Here is a 17082-nt window from a genome sequence, read left to right as displayed (position 1 = left end):
CATCCATTGCAGCTGGGAAACTGTAGCCATGACTATATACACTTTTTTTAAATGAAAATTTTGAAAAAAAAAACACTTTTACAGATATTTACTTCCCTCCCCCCCAACCCTCCCCCCTCAACCCTCCCCCCAACCTCCCCCCCCCCCCGCCGACTTCTCAGAACCAATACAGGGTATAAATCTTTAACAAAAAACATTCTAAAATAAACTTTTTAAAAAAGTTAATATCATCTTTCATTTGAGCTTTAACTCCTCCTTGCTAGGCTTGCTCTAAACAACTTATATCATTCCTAGTTTCTTCAGTCATAAGCTATCTGGAATTTCTTAGTCCCATATTTATTTTGAGTATAGTCAATCCATCTTCTCCACTCCAGTTTATATCTCTCGTTTGAGTGGTCCTTGAGATATGCAGATATTTCAGCCATTTAGACTCTACACACTTTTGTTGGCAGGGTGATGTCTCTGCTTTTTAGGATGCTGTCTAGATTTGCCATAGCTTTCCTCCCCAGGAGCAAGCGTCTTTTAATTTCTTGGCTGCAGTCCCATCTGCGGTGAACTTGGAGCCCAGGAAAATAAAATCTGTCACTACCTCCATTTCTTCCCCATCTGTTTGACAGGAATTGAGAGGGCCGGATGCCATGATCTTAGTTATCTTACTGTTGAGTTTCAAGCCAACTTTTGCGCTCTCCCTGTTCACCCACATCAAGAGGCTCTTTAGTTCCTCTTCTCTTTCTGCCATTATAGTGGTGTCATCTGCCAATCTGAGATTGTTGATATTTCTCCCGGCAATCTTAATTCCAATTTTGGATTCATCTAGCCCCGCCTTTCTCATGATATGCTTTTGGGACATCCTTATTACAGAAATACCGAGTTGGAAGGGACCTTGTAGGTCACCTAGTCCAACCCTCTTCTCAAACCCCCTATCCCATTTCTGACAAGTTGGCTCTCCAGCCCTGAACCTTCTTTTCCTTCATCTTTTCTTAGCTATGTCCTAAGCATCATCTCCTTTTAACAACCCCGTAATCCCTTGCAGAGTGGTTTTAATGGCCGGATTCCCTTCCTGTCGCCAAAGCGGAGTTTTGTTCTGCAGATACATTCTTATTGTGCCCATAGGCCACCACACCATTCCTTTAGATACGTCCTAATCCTTAGGTTTTATATGGGATTCCTTTGCAAAAAAAAAACAAAAAAAAACCAGCACATTATTTTGCTTGAAATGTTGTTTTTGTTTTCTAGTTAAACCATCTTACAGATAATATTTACCTTGAATTTGTAGCGTTATTTCCATGACCCGTCAAAACCGCGGTCCACTAAAGCGCGCCCGATCAAAGCACGTACGTGACGTCATCAGCAGCACGACAAATAAAATTAAAAATAAATTAAAATAAAATTAAAATAAAATTAAAGCAAGCCGATTTACATAAAAGTAAGGGTTAGGTTTAGGGTTAGGGTTAGGTTAAGGGTTAGGGTTAGGTTTAGGTTTAGGGTTACGTTAAGCGTTAGGGTTAGGGTTAGGGTTAGGTTAAGGGTTAGCGTTAGGTTTAGCGTTAGGTTAATGGTTAGGTTTAGGGTTAGGTTTAGGGTTAGTTAAGGGTTAGGCTTAGGGTTAGGTTTAGGGTTAGGTTTGGGGGGGTTAAGGTAAGGTTTTCACGTTAATTTTAAATTTACCGCTCACAGCGTGCTGTTTTCGTCGCGCTGTGATGACGTCACGTATGCGCTTTCGTCGAGCGCGCTTTAGTCTACCGCGGATTTGTGGTGGAACCGTTATTTCTTCTTCGCGTTTATGAAACCTTAAATCTATTTATCTACAGATCTATTCATGCCGTTTTAGTTCCCTGATAAATGTTCAGCTCGCTTTAATGAATAAACCACGATTTATTGCTTGAATAAACAAATTACTATATTTCATAGCATGATTCTTTCTTTCTTTCTTTCCTTTCCTTTTTTTTTTGGAGCCTGACCAGTTTCTTACGAGTCCATGATTCGACATCCGGCACATGTGAATTCAGTTTATTGGAAACCGGGAGACTGGGAGGTGTAGTCCCATCTACGGCCCAGCCTCCGCCAATAAAAACGCACAGACCACGGTTAGAGAGAGAGAGAGAGAAGAGAGAGATGCGTTCAATTTCCGTTCTTCAGCACGTCAGAGCAAAATATTTATCGAGACACTGCGCGGAAAGAAAGGCCCAATCACTGCTTGTACTTAATGGGTGGTAAGATGCTTGCATTTTTCCGCAAGGTTTTCCCCGGCCTGTGTTCTTTTTTGGACACTTTCTCCATTGGAGAGTCTCCTTCCTTCGCGGGAGTGTCTTGTTTAGCTGAGTTCCGGTTTTCCTCTTTATTTATTTCTTCCGACAACGCCACGGGAGAAAGCTTTGGATGCGAAGCAGGTAACTTTTCAGGCGGGTCGGATTTTACTTCTGTGCTGGACTGCTGCCGAGCGACGTCATCTGCGAAGCGGGGAAGAACCCAAAATATTATTGTTGCGCTTGAAGACTAAAACCAGAGAGGAGCGAATGGACTTGTGCATTAGCCGCTATCCAAGCATTCAGATAATCCTCGACTTAACGGCTACAATTGAGCGCACGACTTCCACTGTTAAGCAAGGTAGTTGTTAAGTGAGCAGGGCCTGATTTTATGATTCCCTCTCCTCTCCCCCACGGTTGTTAAGTATTGTATTGTATTGTATTTGGTTTATTTGTATGCCGCCCTTCTCCAGGAGGGACTCAGGGCGGCGAACAACTCAAAGGGGAAAGGGAACATAAACAACAGTACACATAATTAAAATACACGAAAATCACACAGCCGTACCAGTCGAGAGGGGAGGGGAACTCATCAACCCCAGGCCTGCTGGCACAGCCAGGTTTTGATGGCTTTCCGGAAGGCCTGGAGAGAGGTGAGGGTCCGAATCTTTGCGGGGAGTTCCTTCCAAAGGGCCGGAGCTGCCACAGAGAAGGCCCTCCCCCGGGTGGTAGCCAGGTGGCATTGGCTGGTGGACGGAACCCGGAGGAGGCCGACCCTGTGAGATCTGACGGGTCTTTGGGAGGTAATTGGCAGCAGGCGGTCTCTCAAGTACCCAGGTCCAATACCATGAAGGGCTTTATAAGTTACGACTAGCACTTTGAAGCGTATCCGGAGACAATCATCCTGGTTGTTAAGTGAATGCAGGGTCTGTAAACCAATGGGGATGCTGCAATGGGCCATAAGTGTGTAAAATGGTCACTAAATGAATGGTCATAAGTCGAGGACTACCTGTAATATTGTTTTTTTTTTTAACTGGCACCATCCTGCCCAATCACAAGACGATGAAAGTTGATGGTTTGGTTGTTTTTAAATCTAACGAAGGCTACCTGCTATGCTTCCTGTCACCCAGCTTGACAGTGAGAAGCCATAGAATCCCAAAACTGTGGAGCTGGAGGGAACCAAAGGGATCATCTAGTCCAACCCTCTGCAATGTGCAAAAAATAAAAATAATCAATTAAATCACACCCCAAAGGCTGCTTCTTAAAAACTAAAAAAAGACAGAAAAACCCACCGATTGTGCCGCTGCTCTACGCATTGCCAGGAAAAGAAATTCTTTATACAGGTAGTCCTCAACTTACGACCACAATAGAGCCCCAAAGTTCTGTTGTTAAGCGAGGCATTTTTAAGGGAGTTTCGCCTCATTCGTTTACGCGAATGACTGCGGTGGATGAGTTGGTAGTCTGGTCGTTAAGTAAATCTGGCTCCCCCCCCCCCCGTTGATTTTGTTTGTGAGAAGGTCGCAAAAAGGACATTCCCGTGACTCACACAACTGCAACCGTCATAACTATGAGCCAGTTGCCAAGATTTCAGAGTTTGGATCACATCATCACGGGGATCCCGCAAAGGTCGTAAGTGTGAAAAATGGTCATCAGTCACGGTTTTTAGCAATGGTGTAAATTCGGTCACTAAATAAACTGTGATAAGCCGAGGGCTACCTGTTTTGCAATTCTAACCAATGCCACGTCGCAGCTCCTAAGCGAGTCACGCCAAATTTTATGACTTTGGCCGCAGTCGTTCAGCGAATCACATGGTCATTAAGCGTATCCAACTTCCCCTATTGATTTAGCTTGTCAGAAGTCCACTGGGAAGTGGAGATTATTAGAATAGAATAACAGAGTTGGAAGGGACTTTGGAGGTCTTCTAGTCCAACCCCTTGCTCAGGCAGGAAACCCTACACCACCCCAGACAAAGGATTATGGGACCCCGGAATGCTGTAGCAGTTCTGAAAGGCATGTGTTGTTGCCAAGTGCCTAAATATTGAGCCGATGGAGACAGTTGTAAGTAATAGCAATAGCAGTAGACTTATATACCGCTTCATAGGCCTTTCAGGCCTCTCTAAGCGGTTTACAGAGAGTCAGCATATTGCCCCCAACAATCTGGGTCCTCATTTTACCCACCTCGGAAGGATGGAAGGCTGAGTCAACCCTGAGCCGGTGAGATTTGAACCGCTGACCTGCTGATCTAGCAGTAGCCTGCAGTGCTGCATTTAACCACTGCGCCACCTTGGCTCATGTGAGGACCGGTTCTCAGTCCACCCCCCCTTTTATTTAGCACTGTCCTAACTTTGTACGGTTGCCAAATGAATGGTTGTAAGTCGAGGAGTACCTGTAGGGCTTTGATTATTAGTCTTATTTTTAAAGGAATTAAAATTAAGCAACCTTCTTTTTCTATCTGTGCATTTTTATGAGCGTTTTCCTTTTTCTTCTCCAGGGTGTAAAATGTCGTCTCGCTCGGCTTCGTAGCCGTCTTGGGCTTCTGCTTAAGTCGGGGGGGCCACGGTTCCTCCATCCAAGGGTGGCGAATGGCCTCTTCCGGAATCATGCGCAAAGAAGGTTTCCACCTTGATATGAAAAGAGGATAATAATAATTTTAAAAAAAGGATACGGCTAAACCAGGGGCGGGCAATCTGCAGCTCCGGAGCCGCATGTAGCTCTTTCAGCCCATTTCAGAATGCTGCAACCCCTCATAAATATATGTTTGTTGCTAAGCACCCAGGTTGTGATCGCATTACCGTGGGGATGCTGTTATAAGTGTAAGGAACGGTCTTATCACTTTTCCTAGCGATGTACCGTGTTTTTCGCACTATAAGACGCACCGGTGTATAAGACACACCAAGATTTCGAAGAGGTAAGTAAGAAAAAAAAGTTACTGTCCTCCCCGGTCCCCAGGAGCACTCTGCAGGCTTCAGCAGGACTCAGGGAAGACAAAAAGCCCTCATTTTTGCAAAAAATGGGCAGAAAACAGACCTTTTTTCGCAATAACTGAGGCGTTTTTGCCTCCCCACAGCTCTGCTGAAGCCTGCAGAGTGCTGCTGGGGGATGGGGGAAGGGAAAAACGCCTCAGTTTTTATGAAAAACGGCCTGTTTTCGCAAAAATAGGATGCAGGGGCGGGGCTTCGGGAGGCCAAAAATGGCTGTATTCGATGTATAAGATGCACCAACATTTCCACGCTCTTTGGGGGGGGGGAGGTGCTTTTTATACTCTGAAAAATACGGTAATCTGGAATGCTCACTAAATGAATAGTTGTACTAAAAAGAAGAGGTAGAGCTTAAAAAGCTAAAAAATAAAAGACTCACAGCGGGCTTTATTCTACTAGTTGTTGCCAACTCTAGCAGGGGGGCATTGAGCCAGCACTGACCGAAGATATTCCCTCAGTCATATGACCAGCATGACATCACGGAACGCTGTTACCTTCTACCAAAGTGGTACCTATTTATCTACTCGCATTTCCATGCTTTCAAACAGCTACCTTGGAACAAGGATGGGAGCTCATCCTGTCCTGCGTGTTCGGGTCTCGAACTTATAAAAAAAACTTTTGCCATTTGTGTGTTTCAGCCAGTTCGCTTTCATCTCCTCATTTTACAAGTCTTTTGTGAGCTTGATTCACAATGAAGTGACAGCGGCGGCTTACACATGGCTAATCTTAACAGCAGAGCCCCTGCATAACATTTGGAAATATCTAAGGATACACTTTGCTTTAAGCAAGGTCCTAGCCACACCTCCTGGCTTATTTTGTTATAATTGTGGTCACTGCAAACACCCATGATCATGTGAGAACATGGCATAGTCCAAGAAAATTCTTCAAAATCCACAAGCAGGAAAGATTTATTAACAAAGAACGAAAGACCATTTAATACACTTGCCAATCACTCATCAATTGCAATGTGAAAATCAGTCTCTTAGAATTTTCCTAAAAAAACATTTTCAGAGATAATTGACCACATGGGGAATTAAGCTATCCAAAAATAACTTCTCTACAATTCTCTGTTTCTCCACAGTTCCCGTACTTTTCGGAGTATAAGACAGACTTCCCCCCACCCCTAAAAATGGGTGAAAATTGTGATGAGTCTTATACACTGAATGTTGCCAAAATCCTGCCCACTGGCCACCCCCCACTAGGGGTCGGCTGCTGCTACTGCCGGTTGACTCAGGGACGCGCTGTGCGTGCATGCATGCTTGTTGTGCACTACAAGCGTAATGCACAGTACTAAAAAATGCTTCTGCGCATGCGCAGAAGCCAAAAACAAGATGGCGGCACCACAGGTGCCACCAAGAGAACCAGTTCGGGGGTGTGGCAGGCCAAGTTACTGCCTTTTCAGCCAAACCGATCCGAACTGATCTGAACCGGTAGGAATCCATCCCTGCCTCCCCCACCCTTTGTCCGTTTTCAGCCACCACGCGTCACATTTTCTGCTGCCGCACGCCCCGTTTTTAGCCTCCGGGTATCTCATTTTCAGCCAGTTCCAGCAGTGGGGATCGGTGGTGGCGAATGGGCGGCACCAAACAGGCTGCGGCAAATGGTAGGCAGTGAATGGACCACACTGAAGGGCCGCAAATGGGTGGCGTAAAACGGGGCCGCAGTGAATGGGCCATATGAATATCGGATGGATCCTGGGAGGCAAAGTCAGATTTTATTTCTTGTTTTTTCTCCCCCCAAAAGGTAGGTGTGTCTTATACTCTGAAAAATACGGTATTTCTTTTTTAAAAGCATAGGAAAATAAAAGCAGGATTTAGCAAAGTAATCTTTTTTTTTTTTTTTAAGTCTCACACGAGGCACTTCTTGAGAAAATCCAGAAAGGAGCCATGTTGCGTTTTCAAGACAATGCTTAAATCTTTGGAATTTGGGTTCCTTATTTTCCCTCGAGTGTTTGTGATGCTTTTCGGAGCCCCGTTGGAATCTAAAAAAAAGAGGAAAACCGATATTACAACGGTGGGTACGTTTCCATGTTTGGCTGAGATTGTGAAACTGAGGGACGTTCGCACAAACTGTCAGTCAACAAAGAAGAAAATCCACCGATTCCAAGAGAGCAAATGTCGCAGTCTTGAATATTATTTGTTTGTCTGAAATTGCTAGAAGTTTCATTTTAATGGCCAGGCAGCCAAGTAGGAATTCTTAATTGCAAAATTAATTTGCTGTAGGCATTGGGGTGGGTACCAATTTTTACACAGCGCATGCTACATTCAAAAGGGGCTTCAGATCCCCCCCCTATTAACACAATATCTCTCATGGCAGCATCCACCCAAATTTTTCTGCCTTGGGTCCAAAGCAGGGATTTTTGGCTGGTGCCAGCTCAAACAGCGTTGTTCAGTGCCTCTGTTGTACTTCACTTTGTTGACAGTGATACGTGAACAAGATAGCACATTTGTGTAAAATAGCACCAGCACTTAAGACTTATATACCGCTTCACAGTGCTTTACAAGCGATTTACAGAGTCAGCTAATTGCCCCCAACTATTTGAGTCTTCATTTTACCTCACAAAGGCTGAGGCAACAGTCAGCACAATCCGGCTCGAACGCCTGGCAGTGGGCAGAGTTAGCCTGCAATACTGCATTCTAACCACTGTTCAACCACGGCTCTGATAATTTATATAATTTATATATCTTATCTTATATTTATTGCACCAACCCTTAAGACTTATATACTGCTTCACAATGCTTAGCGATTTAAAGAGTCAGCCTATTGCCCCCAACAATCTGGGGCCTCATATGACCGACCTCCGAAGGACGGAAGGCTGATTCAACCTTGAGCCGGTCAGGATCGAACTCATGGCTGTAGGCAGAGTTAGCCTGCAATACTGCATTCTAACCACTATGCAACCAGGGCTCTTATAATTTATATATTTTATATATCATATATTTATAGCACCAGCCCTTAAGACTTATATACGGCTTCACACTGCTAAGCGATTTACAGAGTCAGCCTATTGCCACCAACAATCTGGGGTCTCGAATTGTTGCAGAAAATGACAGGCTTTAGACTTCTCAGGATACATGAGAAGTTTATTTGGCAGCCAGGTTCAGAAAGCTAGCCCGTGGCTAGCATTGCAAGTTTTGAACAACCTTCATTATCGAAGCACACATTCTTATACATTCTCAAAAGCATCGCAACACGCAAATACTTAGCTCATTTTGGGGGGGAAAGCCTTATAAGTAGATGGGGTCTTACTTCTCCTTTTGTCTTGGGCCATAGGTACTGACTACGTGTCTTTATGTGAACTTTAACCGACCTGTCGGTCGGTTGGACTTTTGACATAGGGACATTTACTGGAACATTTTGTAGTTGAAGGCTGATGACATTTTCCTGTCCCTTTAAGCAAGCTTCTAACTGTTCCTTTTGCCACGTCTATTCTACTTTAATTTGACCAACCTCAGAAGGACAGAAGGTTGAGTCAACCTTGAACTGGTCATGATCAAACTCGTGGCTGTGGGCAGAGCTAGTCTGCAATATTGTATTCCAACCACTGCATCACCACCGTGGCCCGACAAAACCGCGCTCGTCAAAATAGCCGCGACGTCATCACCGCGACGTCATCACCACGGCAACAACAGCACGGCGACAGAAGGGCTCTTTAAAACAGCATGGCGGCAGAAATCCGGTTTAAATTAAGGTAAGGGTTAGGATTAGGTTTAGGGGTTTGGTTTAGGGTTAGGGTTAGGGTTAGGGTTAGGTTTAGGTTTAGGTTTAGGTTTAGGTTTAGGTTTAGGGTTAGTGTTAGGGTTAGGGTTAGGGTGCTGAGTGCTTCAGAAGGCGCGGATTTGCCCTCCGCGGTTATGTCGTAGCGCTAGGGTCGCCTTTTTCCTTAGCGCTTTGGACGGCACGGATTTGCCCTCTGCGCTTATGTCGGCGCGGATAAGGGCTTCGCGGTTTTGTCAGTGAACCATCACCATGGCTTTTTCCGTGATGAAGTGGTGGTGAAGGGAGGTATTTCATCCTCCTATGAAATATTAGGCGCATAAATGCTTCAATCAGAGCCACATTCTGCATAAATCAGTCCTCACCATACAGACTTTTCCATCATAATTACAGCCGCTCAAGTGAATTGCTCAGTAATGATCAATGCTTACCAAAGAATGTTCTTTTTCTTGATGCAGTTTGAATGAAGTCAGATGGTGGAAGTCCTAAGAGCTTTAAAATGAAAGAAAAAACAGAGAGAGAGAGAGAGAGAGAGAGAGAGAGAGAGAGAGAGATGGAGATGGGGGGAGATGGAGAGAGAGAGAGAGAGAGAGAGAGAGAGAGAGAGAGAGAGAGAGATGGAGATGGGGGAGATGGAGAGAGAGAGAGAGAGAGGGAGAGAGAGAGAGAGAGAGAAGGGGAGAGGGAAAAAAAGAAAGTTTACAGTTTTTCTGTAAACCAATCAATAGTTAATTTAGTTGAAGTCCAAAGCTGAGCAGTGGATTGAGTGACAGTTTCACAACTTGGCTCAGAGTGAGTCTCTGGATTTAAGGCTGCTCTCTTAAACTCTGTGCTAGATTATGACAAGGGATATATTGCCCTACTATAAATCCAGGCAAAACTACGTGGTCGAGGAGAACAGCACCGGAAGATGTACAAGAAAACCGGTCAGGCGCAAGTAACCGGGAACAGGAGTTTAATTCAAAGCCCTTCGGATTTATTCCATGCTACCTTCCTACAAGCATCTGCTTCTATTAATGGGCAAAGCTAAATTAGCACTGGGTAAAAGTCAATGGAATTCATGGGCAGTTGGACTTCGGTCCCCTTGTGGGAATGCAACGATTCCAAACTGCTGACGCATTTGACCCCCACCCACAGGCTCAGCCTGCTCATCTCCTACACACCAGAGTTGGTATTCTGCCACTTTGGACCGGTTCGCCCCAACCGGTAGCGGAAAACATCGGTAACCCTGTCCACCAGCTCAGGATCTGTGGCATCCCACTTAGGCACTTTTTGCAGCCAAAGCACATGCGCGGACAAAGCACACACCCGCTCACATTTGCGAACCGGTAGGGAAGGTAAGTGAATACCACCCGCGCTACACACACATGGTGTTACTGCCTTTGTGGCTCCAGTTCTCTCAGGGCCTTTGGGCAAAGGTTCCTGAGCCCCCAGTTCAGAGCAGAAAATTGTTCCGGAAGCTTCCAGCCCTGGCTGTGGAAAGAGCTAATGGTTTCTCCCTCCCATTCTTCAAAAGATGACGGAGGCTTGATGGAGATACATCATCCCAAACGAGGATAGGAAAGCCAAAAAATGCTACCTTAGTCTTACCTTCGACCTCATTCTATAGCACTGATGGCTAATCTCTTTGTCCTCACGTGCTGAAATTGCGCCCGGGCTGTCACTTGCCCACACCCACAATGCAATGCACCCCGTGCCCTGCGCATGTGTGCACAACCCCCCCATTCCCCAGCACCCCACGTATGTGTGTGATACCCCCCATGACCCACTGCGTATGTGCATGACCCCTGCGCGCCCCATTTTGGGCCAAGCAGGCCTCCCTGAAGCGTCTGGGACCAAAAATGGGGCACGGGGGGCGTACCGCATCCCTCCGCATGTGTGTGCGCCCCCCCCCATGCATGGTCATGCGACCCCCCCACACTACCTCACCTATGCGTGCACGTCTCCTACATCCACAGAAGAGACCCCAAAAATCAGTTGGCCGGCAGGGGGCATGCACGCATGTGCAGTGGAGCTGACCTGGGCAACGGCTCACAGGTCTGCAGAGAGGGCTAAGCATGCCACGCGTGCCATAGTTCGCCATCACGGTTCTATAGCAATTCAAACTCCATCCACATCAGGGTCTCCTAAAAGTTATGTTTGGCTTCCCCGTTACTGGAGAGGTATCTTAACTATGGGAAGCTCAGGAATGTATACAAGAGAAGATTTCAGACAGAAATCTCAATGTAGGAGGATACAGAGACATTAACCAAATGTTTAGAAATTGGTTTAGAAACCAAAAGGGAATTAAAGATTGTAGATTGTAGATTTATTTATTTATAGGCCGCCCTTTTCCCTGAGGGGACTCAGGGCGGCTTACAATCAAAAAGGAAGGGGAGTGTAGGACAATACGAAAAAAGAAATGTGCACAAAGTAAATTAGACAATAAAACTCAACATTCACTCAGCATTCGGGAGGGGCGAAATAAGATTATCCCCAGGCCTGACGGGTTAGCCAGTTCTTGAGGGCTGTGTGGAAGGCCTGGACGGTGGTGAGGGTACGAATCTCCACGGGGAGATTGTTCCATAGTGTCGGAGCCGCAACAGAGAAGGCTCTCCTCCGAGTAGTCGCCAGTCGGCACTGACTGGCGGATGGAATACGGAGGAGGCCAACTCTATGCGATCTGATGGGACGCAGGGAGGTAATTGGCAGAAGGCGGTCTCTCAAATAGCCAGATCCACTACCATGGAGCGCTTTATAGGTGGTGAGTAGGACCTTGAAGTGCACCCGGAGACCAACAGGTAGCCAGTGCAGCTCACGGAGGATCGGTGTTATGTGGGCGAACCGTGGTGCGCCCACGATCACTCGCGCGGCCGCATTCTGGACTAGATGAAGTCTTCGGATGCTCTTCAAGTGCAGCCCCATGTAGAGCACATTACAGTATTCCAGCCTAGAGATCACAAGGGCTCGAGTGACTGTTGTGAGGGCCTCCCGATTCAGGTAGGGTCGCAACTGGCGCACCAGGCGAACCTGGGCAAATGCCCCCCTGGTCACAGCTGAGAGATGGTGGTCAAAAGTTAGCTGTGAATCCAGGAGGACTCCCAAGTTGCGGGCCCTTTCTGAGGGGTTTAAATTTTGTCCCCCCAGCCTGAGTGATGGTATGGTGGTCAAATTTTTGGGAGGGAAACACAACAGCCACTCGGTCTTGTCTGGGTTGAGTATCAGCTTGTTTGCTCTCATCCAGTCTTTAACGGCTTCCAGTCCCCGGTTCATCACGTCCACTGCTTCATTGAGTTGGCACGGGGCGGACAGATACAACTGTGTATCGTCCGCATATTGGTGATATTTTATCCCGTGCCTTCGGATGATCTCGCCCAGCGGTTTCATGTAAATGTTAAATAGTAGGGGGGATAGGACCGACCCCTGCGGCACCCCATAAGTTAGGGGCCTCAGGGACGATCTCTGCCCCCCCACTAACACCGACTGCGACCTGTCCGAGAGATAGGAGGAGAACCACTGCAAGACAGTGCCGCCCACCCCTATCTCCCGCAGTCGTCGCAGAAGGATACCATGGTCGATGGTATCGAAAGCCGCTGAGAGGTCCAGGAGAACTAGGATGGAAGCATGGCCTCCATCCCTAGCTCTCCAGAGATCATCAGTCAATGCGACCAAAGCGGTTTCTGTGCTGTAACCGGGTCTGAAGCCAGACTGGAAGGGGTCAAGATAGTTAGCTTCCTCCAAGGTACGCTGAAGCTGGAGAGCCACCACCTTCTCAACAACCTTCCCTACAAAGGGGAGGTTGGAGACTGGACGATAGTTATTAAGAACAGCTGGATCCAGAGACGGCTTCTTCAGGAGGGGTCTTACCACCGCTGTCTTAAGCGCGGTGGTAAAGACAAAAGCTCAACCAACTATTTAAGGGCTTTGTACTAAATCTTTCAGCTTTTGTCCAATCTGGAGAATTACAGGTGGTCCTCGACTTACGACCAGAATTGACCTCAAAATTTATGCTGCTAAGTGGGACATTTGTTAAGGGAGTTTTGCCCCATTTTACGACCTTTCTTGCCACAGTTGTTAAGTGAATCCCTGCGGTAGTTAAGTTACAGCCCTGTCTAAGAGGTTTATAGATCCGGCATCTTGCCCCCAACAATGCGGGTCCTCATTTTACTGACCTTGGAAGGATAGAAGGCCGAATGAACCTTGAGCCGGTCAGAGTCGAACTGCTGGCAGTGGGCAGAGTCAGCCTGTCTAAGCACGACTTACATCGTAATAGCACTTAGTTTTATATATTGCTTCATAGTGCTTTGTAGTCCTCTAAGTCAGGGGTCCGCAAACTTAAATATTCCAAGAACCATTTGGACCCGTTTCCCACAGAAAAGAAAACATCGGGAGCCACAAAGGTCCTAACCAGAAGCCCCCTGTTTAATTCTGGAGCTGACCGGAAGTTCTGTTCCCCCACCATAGAGTCTCCTCCTAGTGTGCCGTACTTTTTCCTCCACCTGTCATAACCGAAAGCCTTATCAATTGTGGAGACAACTGGGAAACCCTCCCCTTGCCATAGAGTCTTCTCATGGCACACTGTGCTTCTCTTCCCCCCCCCACCTGGAAGCTCTTCTCAAAGTTGTAGTGTCAACCAGTGACGGAGCCGCAGCAGAGGGAGGAAAGAGCCACATGTGGCTCCAGAGCCGCAGTTTGCTGACCCCTGCTTTAAGTGATTTACAGAGTCGGCACACTGCCCCCCCCGCCAACATTCTTGGTCCTCATTTTACCAACCTCGTTAAGTGATGTAACAGAAGGTACCTCCATAATGCAGGCAAGCTGCTCCACTTCATTTTCCCCCGGGAAAAGGGGGTACCCTGTGTAGAGTTCGACCATGATGCAACCCAAGCTCCACATATCGATTGAGGTTGTATACGGATGGCCCAGGATAACTTCTGGAGAACGATAAAACCGGCTTTGCACATAAGTGTACACTAAAGCAAACAAGAAAGGGAGAATGGACATCGGAGGAAAAAATGGTGAGAGAGGGTAGCTCAGCCACCGCCACAAATGATTCCCCCCCTCCCCAGCATTTTCTCCGCCTGCAGAAAGTTTTTACGCAGTAAGTCACTATTTGTGCCAATAGATCGAATGTCCTGCTTGTTATTTTGAAGCAGCGGCTTCCATGGATGATTCCTGCAACACGAACCTGCACTCCCATCCTGCATCTGAGTCCATATCTCTGTCTTGACTACTTCCCAATCCTCCTTATTTACTTTGGAGGATGCTTGCCAGTTTTGATCCAGCTCCCCAAACATGACGAGCCGCCTATATTTAAATCAATAATTTCTTTATTGATTTGGCAGCCCCGGCAAAAAGTTTCTCACTCACCGCAGACTAACAAAACCGGCCGGCCGGAAGATGAATAGTTGTCTGCCATATCTATTCATCTCCGCCCCCTGACTTTTATCCCCAGAGCTAAGGTGGGGCTTTGTTAGCAGCGGTGGCTCTTCCATCTCAAGGACCAGCCCATAGATTTCCACTGCTCTCCTCTCCTCTGCCACATCTATTCATCTCCGCCCCCTGACTTTTATCCCCAGAGCTAGAGTGGGGCTTCGCAAACAGCGGTGTCTCTTCCGTCCCAAGGACCAGCCCACAGATTTCCACTGCTCTCCTCTCCTCTGTCTTCTGTGCATCCGCCCGTCAGGCACTGGACAAAATTGTTCCTCCTCTTCCTCATCAGCCACCTCCAGACCTGGGAGCTGTTGACTCTCCATCTGAGGGCTGACAGATGGCCCACGCTCTGCCTCTCTCTCTCTCTCTCTCTCTCTCTCTCTCTCTCTCTCTCTCTCTCTCTCTCTCTCTCTCTCTCTCTCTCTCTCTCTCTCTCTCTCTCTCTCTCTCTCTCTCTCTCTCTCTCTCTCTCTCTCTCTCTCTCTCTCTCTCTCTCTCTCTCTCTCTCTCTCTCTCTCTCTCTCTCTCTCTCTCTCTCTCTCTCTCTCTCTCTCTCTCTCTCTCTCTCTCTCTCTCACTGCCAGTTCCATTCCCTCTTCCCCATCAGAGCTCTCAGGTTGCCTTGATGATGACCCTGATCCACGCCTCCTCCTCCGATTCGGTTGCTGGAAGGGCCAGCCAGCTTACAGCCCACAAAATCACAAAACATTTCCAACCTTGTTAGAAACAGCCGATCCTTCCTATGAACCCCAACATCTAGGCTAGGAGATCCCCAACTCCCCGGGTCGTGACCTACCTCTGGGTCTCGAGCTGTTCAGAACCCGGGCTGCAGAAGTGGCAGATGTGGACATGCACACATCCCCACTTGTGCAAAAAGCATGCAAGCGCATGCACACATGTTCTGTTTGCATGAGGAGCAGGCGTGCGCGCCCGCCGCTCACACAAATGAAGCTGCATGAACTTACTCGCCACTCACACGGAACCACCCCCTCTCCCGTCTCGGCTAGTCCGCAAAGTCCGCAAAGCTGAAAATGTTGGGGGAACTCTGATCTAAGCCCCATCCTATGAACATATCTGTCGGAGAAGAGAAGGCAGAGCTGGGGCGGAGTTAAGCATGTCATCAAGTTAGAATTTCTACGTCGCCACAAACGGTCGAAATCCAACACCTCATTGACCCTATCTGGCAACAGTTTAGTGCTGAACTTTTAGTTAACTAGATTCTTGTGTAGAGGCTTGAGCGATACATCTTCTGAAATTGCGACTGACTAAATTAATGGCAGGTGCAAAGGATCGGGAACATGCATCAAGTTGCAGTTCAGAGGATTGATTGCTCAAGCCGATAAAACGAGAGCCTGGTCAACTGAAGTTCAATACTAAATTGGCTCTAGGTAAGAGTTAAGGGAATTCAGAAGCGATCGGGCATGGAACGTTTGCGGCAACGTAACGACTCTAAGCTGATGGCTCCCTTAACTCTGCCTCTCAGCTCAGCCTGCTCTTCTCCTGCATCACCTTTCTGGGTGAAAGAACCTGAAGAGAACTTTCAAATATCCCACCAGTATCCAAGTGAATTTCAGAATCCCTGTCCTGCAGGAAACAACCTGAGAAGGACAACGTCCTCCTCGGGGTAGTATTCACTTACCGTCGTGGTCATAAGTCCAGAACTACCTGTATTCATGAGAAAAATAGCTGCTCGGGGGCAGACTCCCTTATATGAGCTCCGAGACAAGGATCCAGAGAAGGAAATGTTACAGGATTACCCTGTCAACATTTTAAGTGAGACAACATCGCCTTTACATCTATAGAATAATTTTTTAAGAAATCAATTCAAGGTATTAAAATCAAGAAAGAAAGAAAAAATTGTATCTACTTGACTCCGCAAACCTCTTTGATGTTCGTAGCAGCTCGATCCAAAATCAATAACTTTGAATGAAATTTGTCCAGCTGAAGATTGGCTCATTAATATGTTTTCCTAAAGAATTTTTTAAAATATATATATATATAAAAAAGAATAAGACCAAGGGAGAAAATATCAGTACATTTCATCTACCAGGTTAACAAACTGTTGACATCTTCATTTCCCGCCCCCCCCTTATTCAGCTCACCAAATAATAACTGGAGAGAGGATCTGTATGACAGTTTGCGACATGGGGCTTCCTATCTCATAGTCTTATCTCTGGGTACTGTATTCCCCCAGCCCCTTCTTGGTTGATATTAATCTTGGTATTAATTTACTCTCATCTGGATGTTGATTGCTAGTTGGGAAGTGGTATGATCTTTTTGTTCCCTTTTGTGCTTGTTGATTGTCTCTTTTGCACAGTAGGTAGCTGTTGTTTATGTCTATGGGTCTGTTGATGGCCAATTTGTCAGAGTGCCAGGCACTCTGACAAATCTGTTCTGAAAAGCGCTTCCTTAACACCAAAATGTTTTAAATTCCCAAACATCATACAATTATTGAAAACGTCACCGGTACTGACAAGATGGTACTTACAGGCTTCAGATCACAGTGGATAATTTTTTCCGTGTATAAGAGTTGCAAACATCTTAAGATGCAGTGGGTGAAACGGCGAATCAATCCCAAAGTAAAACCTTGGAAATTATTTTTCTTGATTAATTCATATAAATTTAAACTGTGGGATGAGAAATGGCATTTTTACCAACATGGGGAGACCGCTACACAGAAACAGCCAACATTCAATTATTTGAAATTTTAAAGCTGTGATTCAGTTCAAAGT

General features: G+C 46.5%; 1 protein-coding gene across 1 annotated transcript in view; it reads right to left on the bottom strand.

The window, feature by feature from the left end:
* Nucleotides 1-1861: 1861 nt before the first annotated feature.
* The window catches only part of DYRK4 (dual specificity tyrosine phosphorylation regulated kinase 4), a 37640-nt gene continuing 22419 nt past the window's right edge, over nt 1862-17082 (bottom strand). Inside the window, exons 12-18 of the mRNA XM_087722270.1 lie at nt 16839-16977; nt 16232-16319; nt 13718-13890; nt 9370-9430; nt 7073-7202; nt 4683-4864; nt 1862-2450 (exon numbers count right to left, since the gene is read on the bottom strand). Coding sequence (XP_087578396.1) covers nt 2191-2450; nt 4683-4864; nt 7073-7202; nt 9370-9430; nt 13718-13890; nt 16232-16319; nt 16839-16977 — 1033 coding nt within the window. The 3' untranslated portion in view covers nt 1862-2190. The remainder of the gene's footprint in view (nt 2451-4682; nt 4865-7072; nt 7203-9369; nt 9431-13717; nt 13891-16231; nt 16320-16838; nt 16978-17082) is intronic.

This window comes from Thamnophis sirtalis, unplaced genomic scaffold (genome assembly GCF_051295495.1).
Source record: "Thamnophis sirtalis isolate CommonGarterSnake01/CBP01778 unplaced genomic scaffold, rThaSir2_p1.2 scaffold_9, whole genome shotgun sequence".
In the NCBI taxonomy this organism is placed as follows: domain Eukaryota; kingdom Metazoa; phylum Chordata; class Lepidosauria; order Squamata; family Natricidae; genus Thamnophis; species Thamnophis sirtalis.
This window is presented reverse-complemented; position numbering and strand designations above follow the sequence as displayed.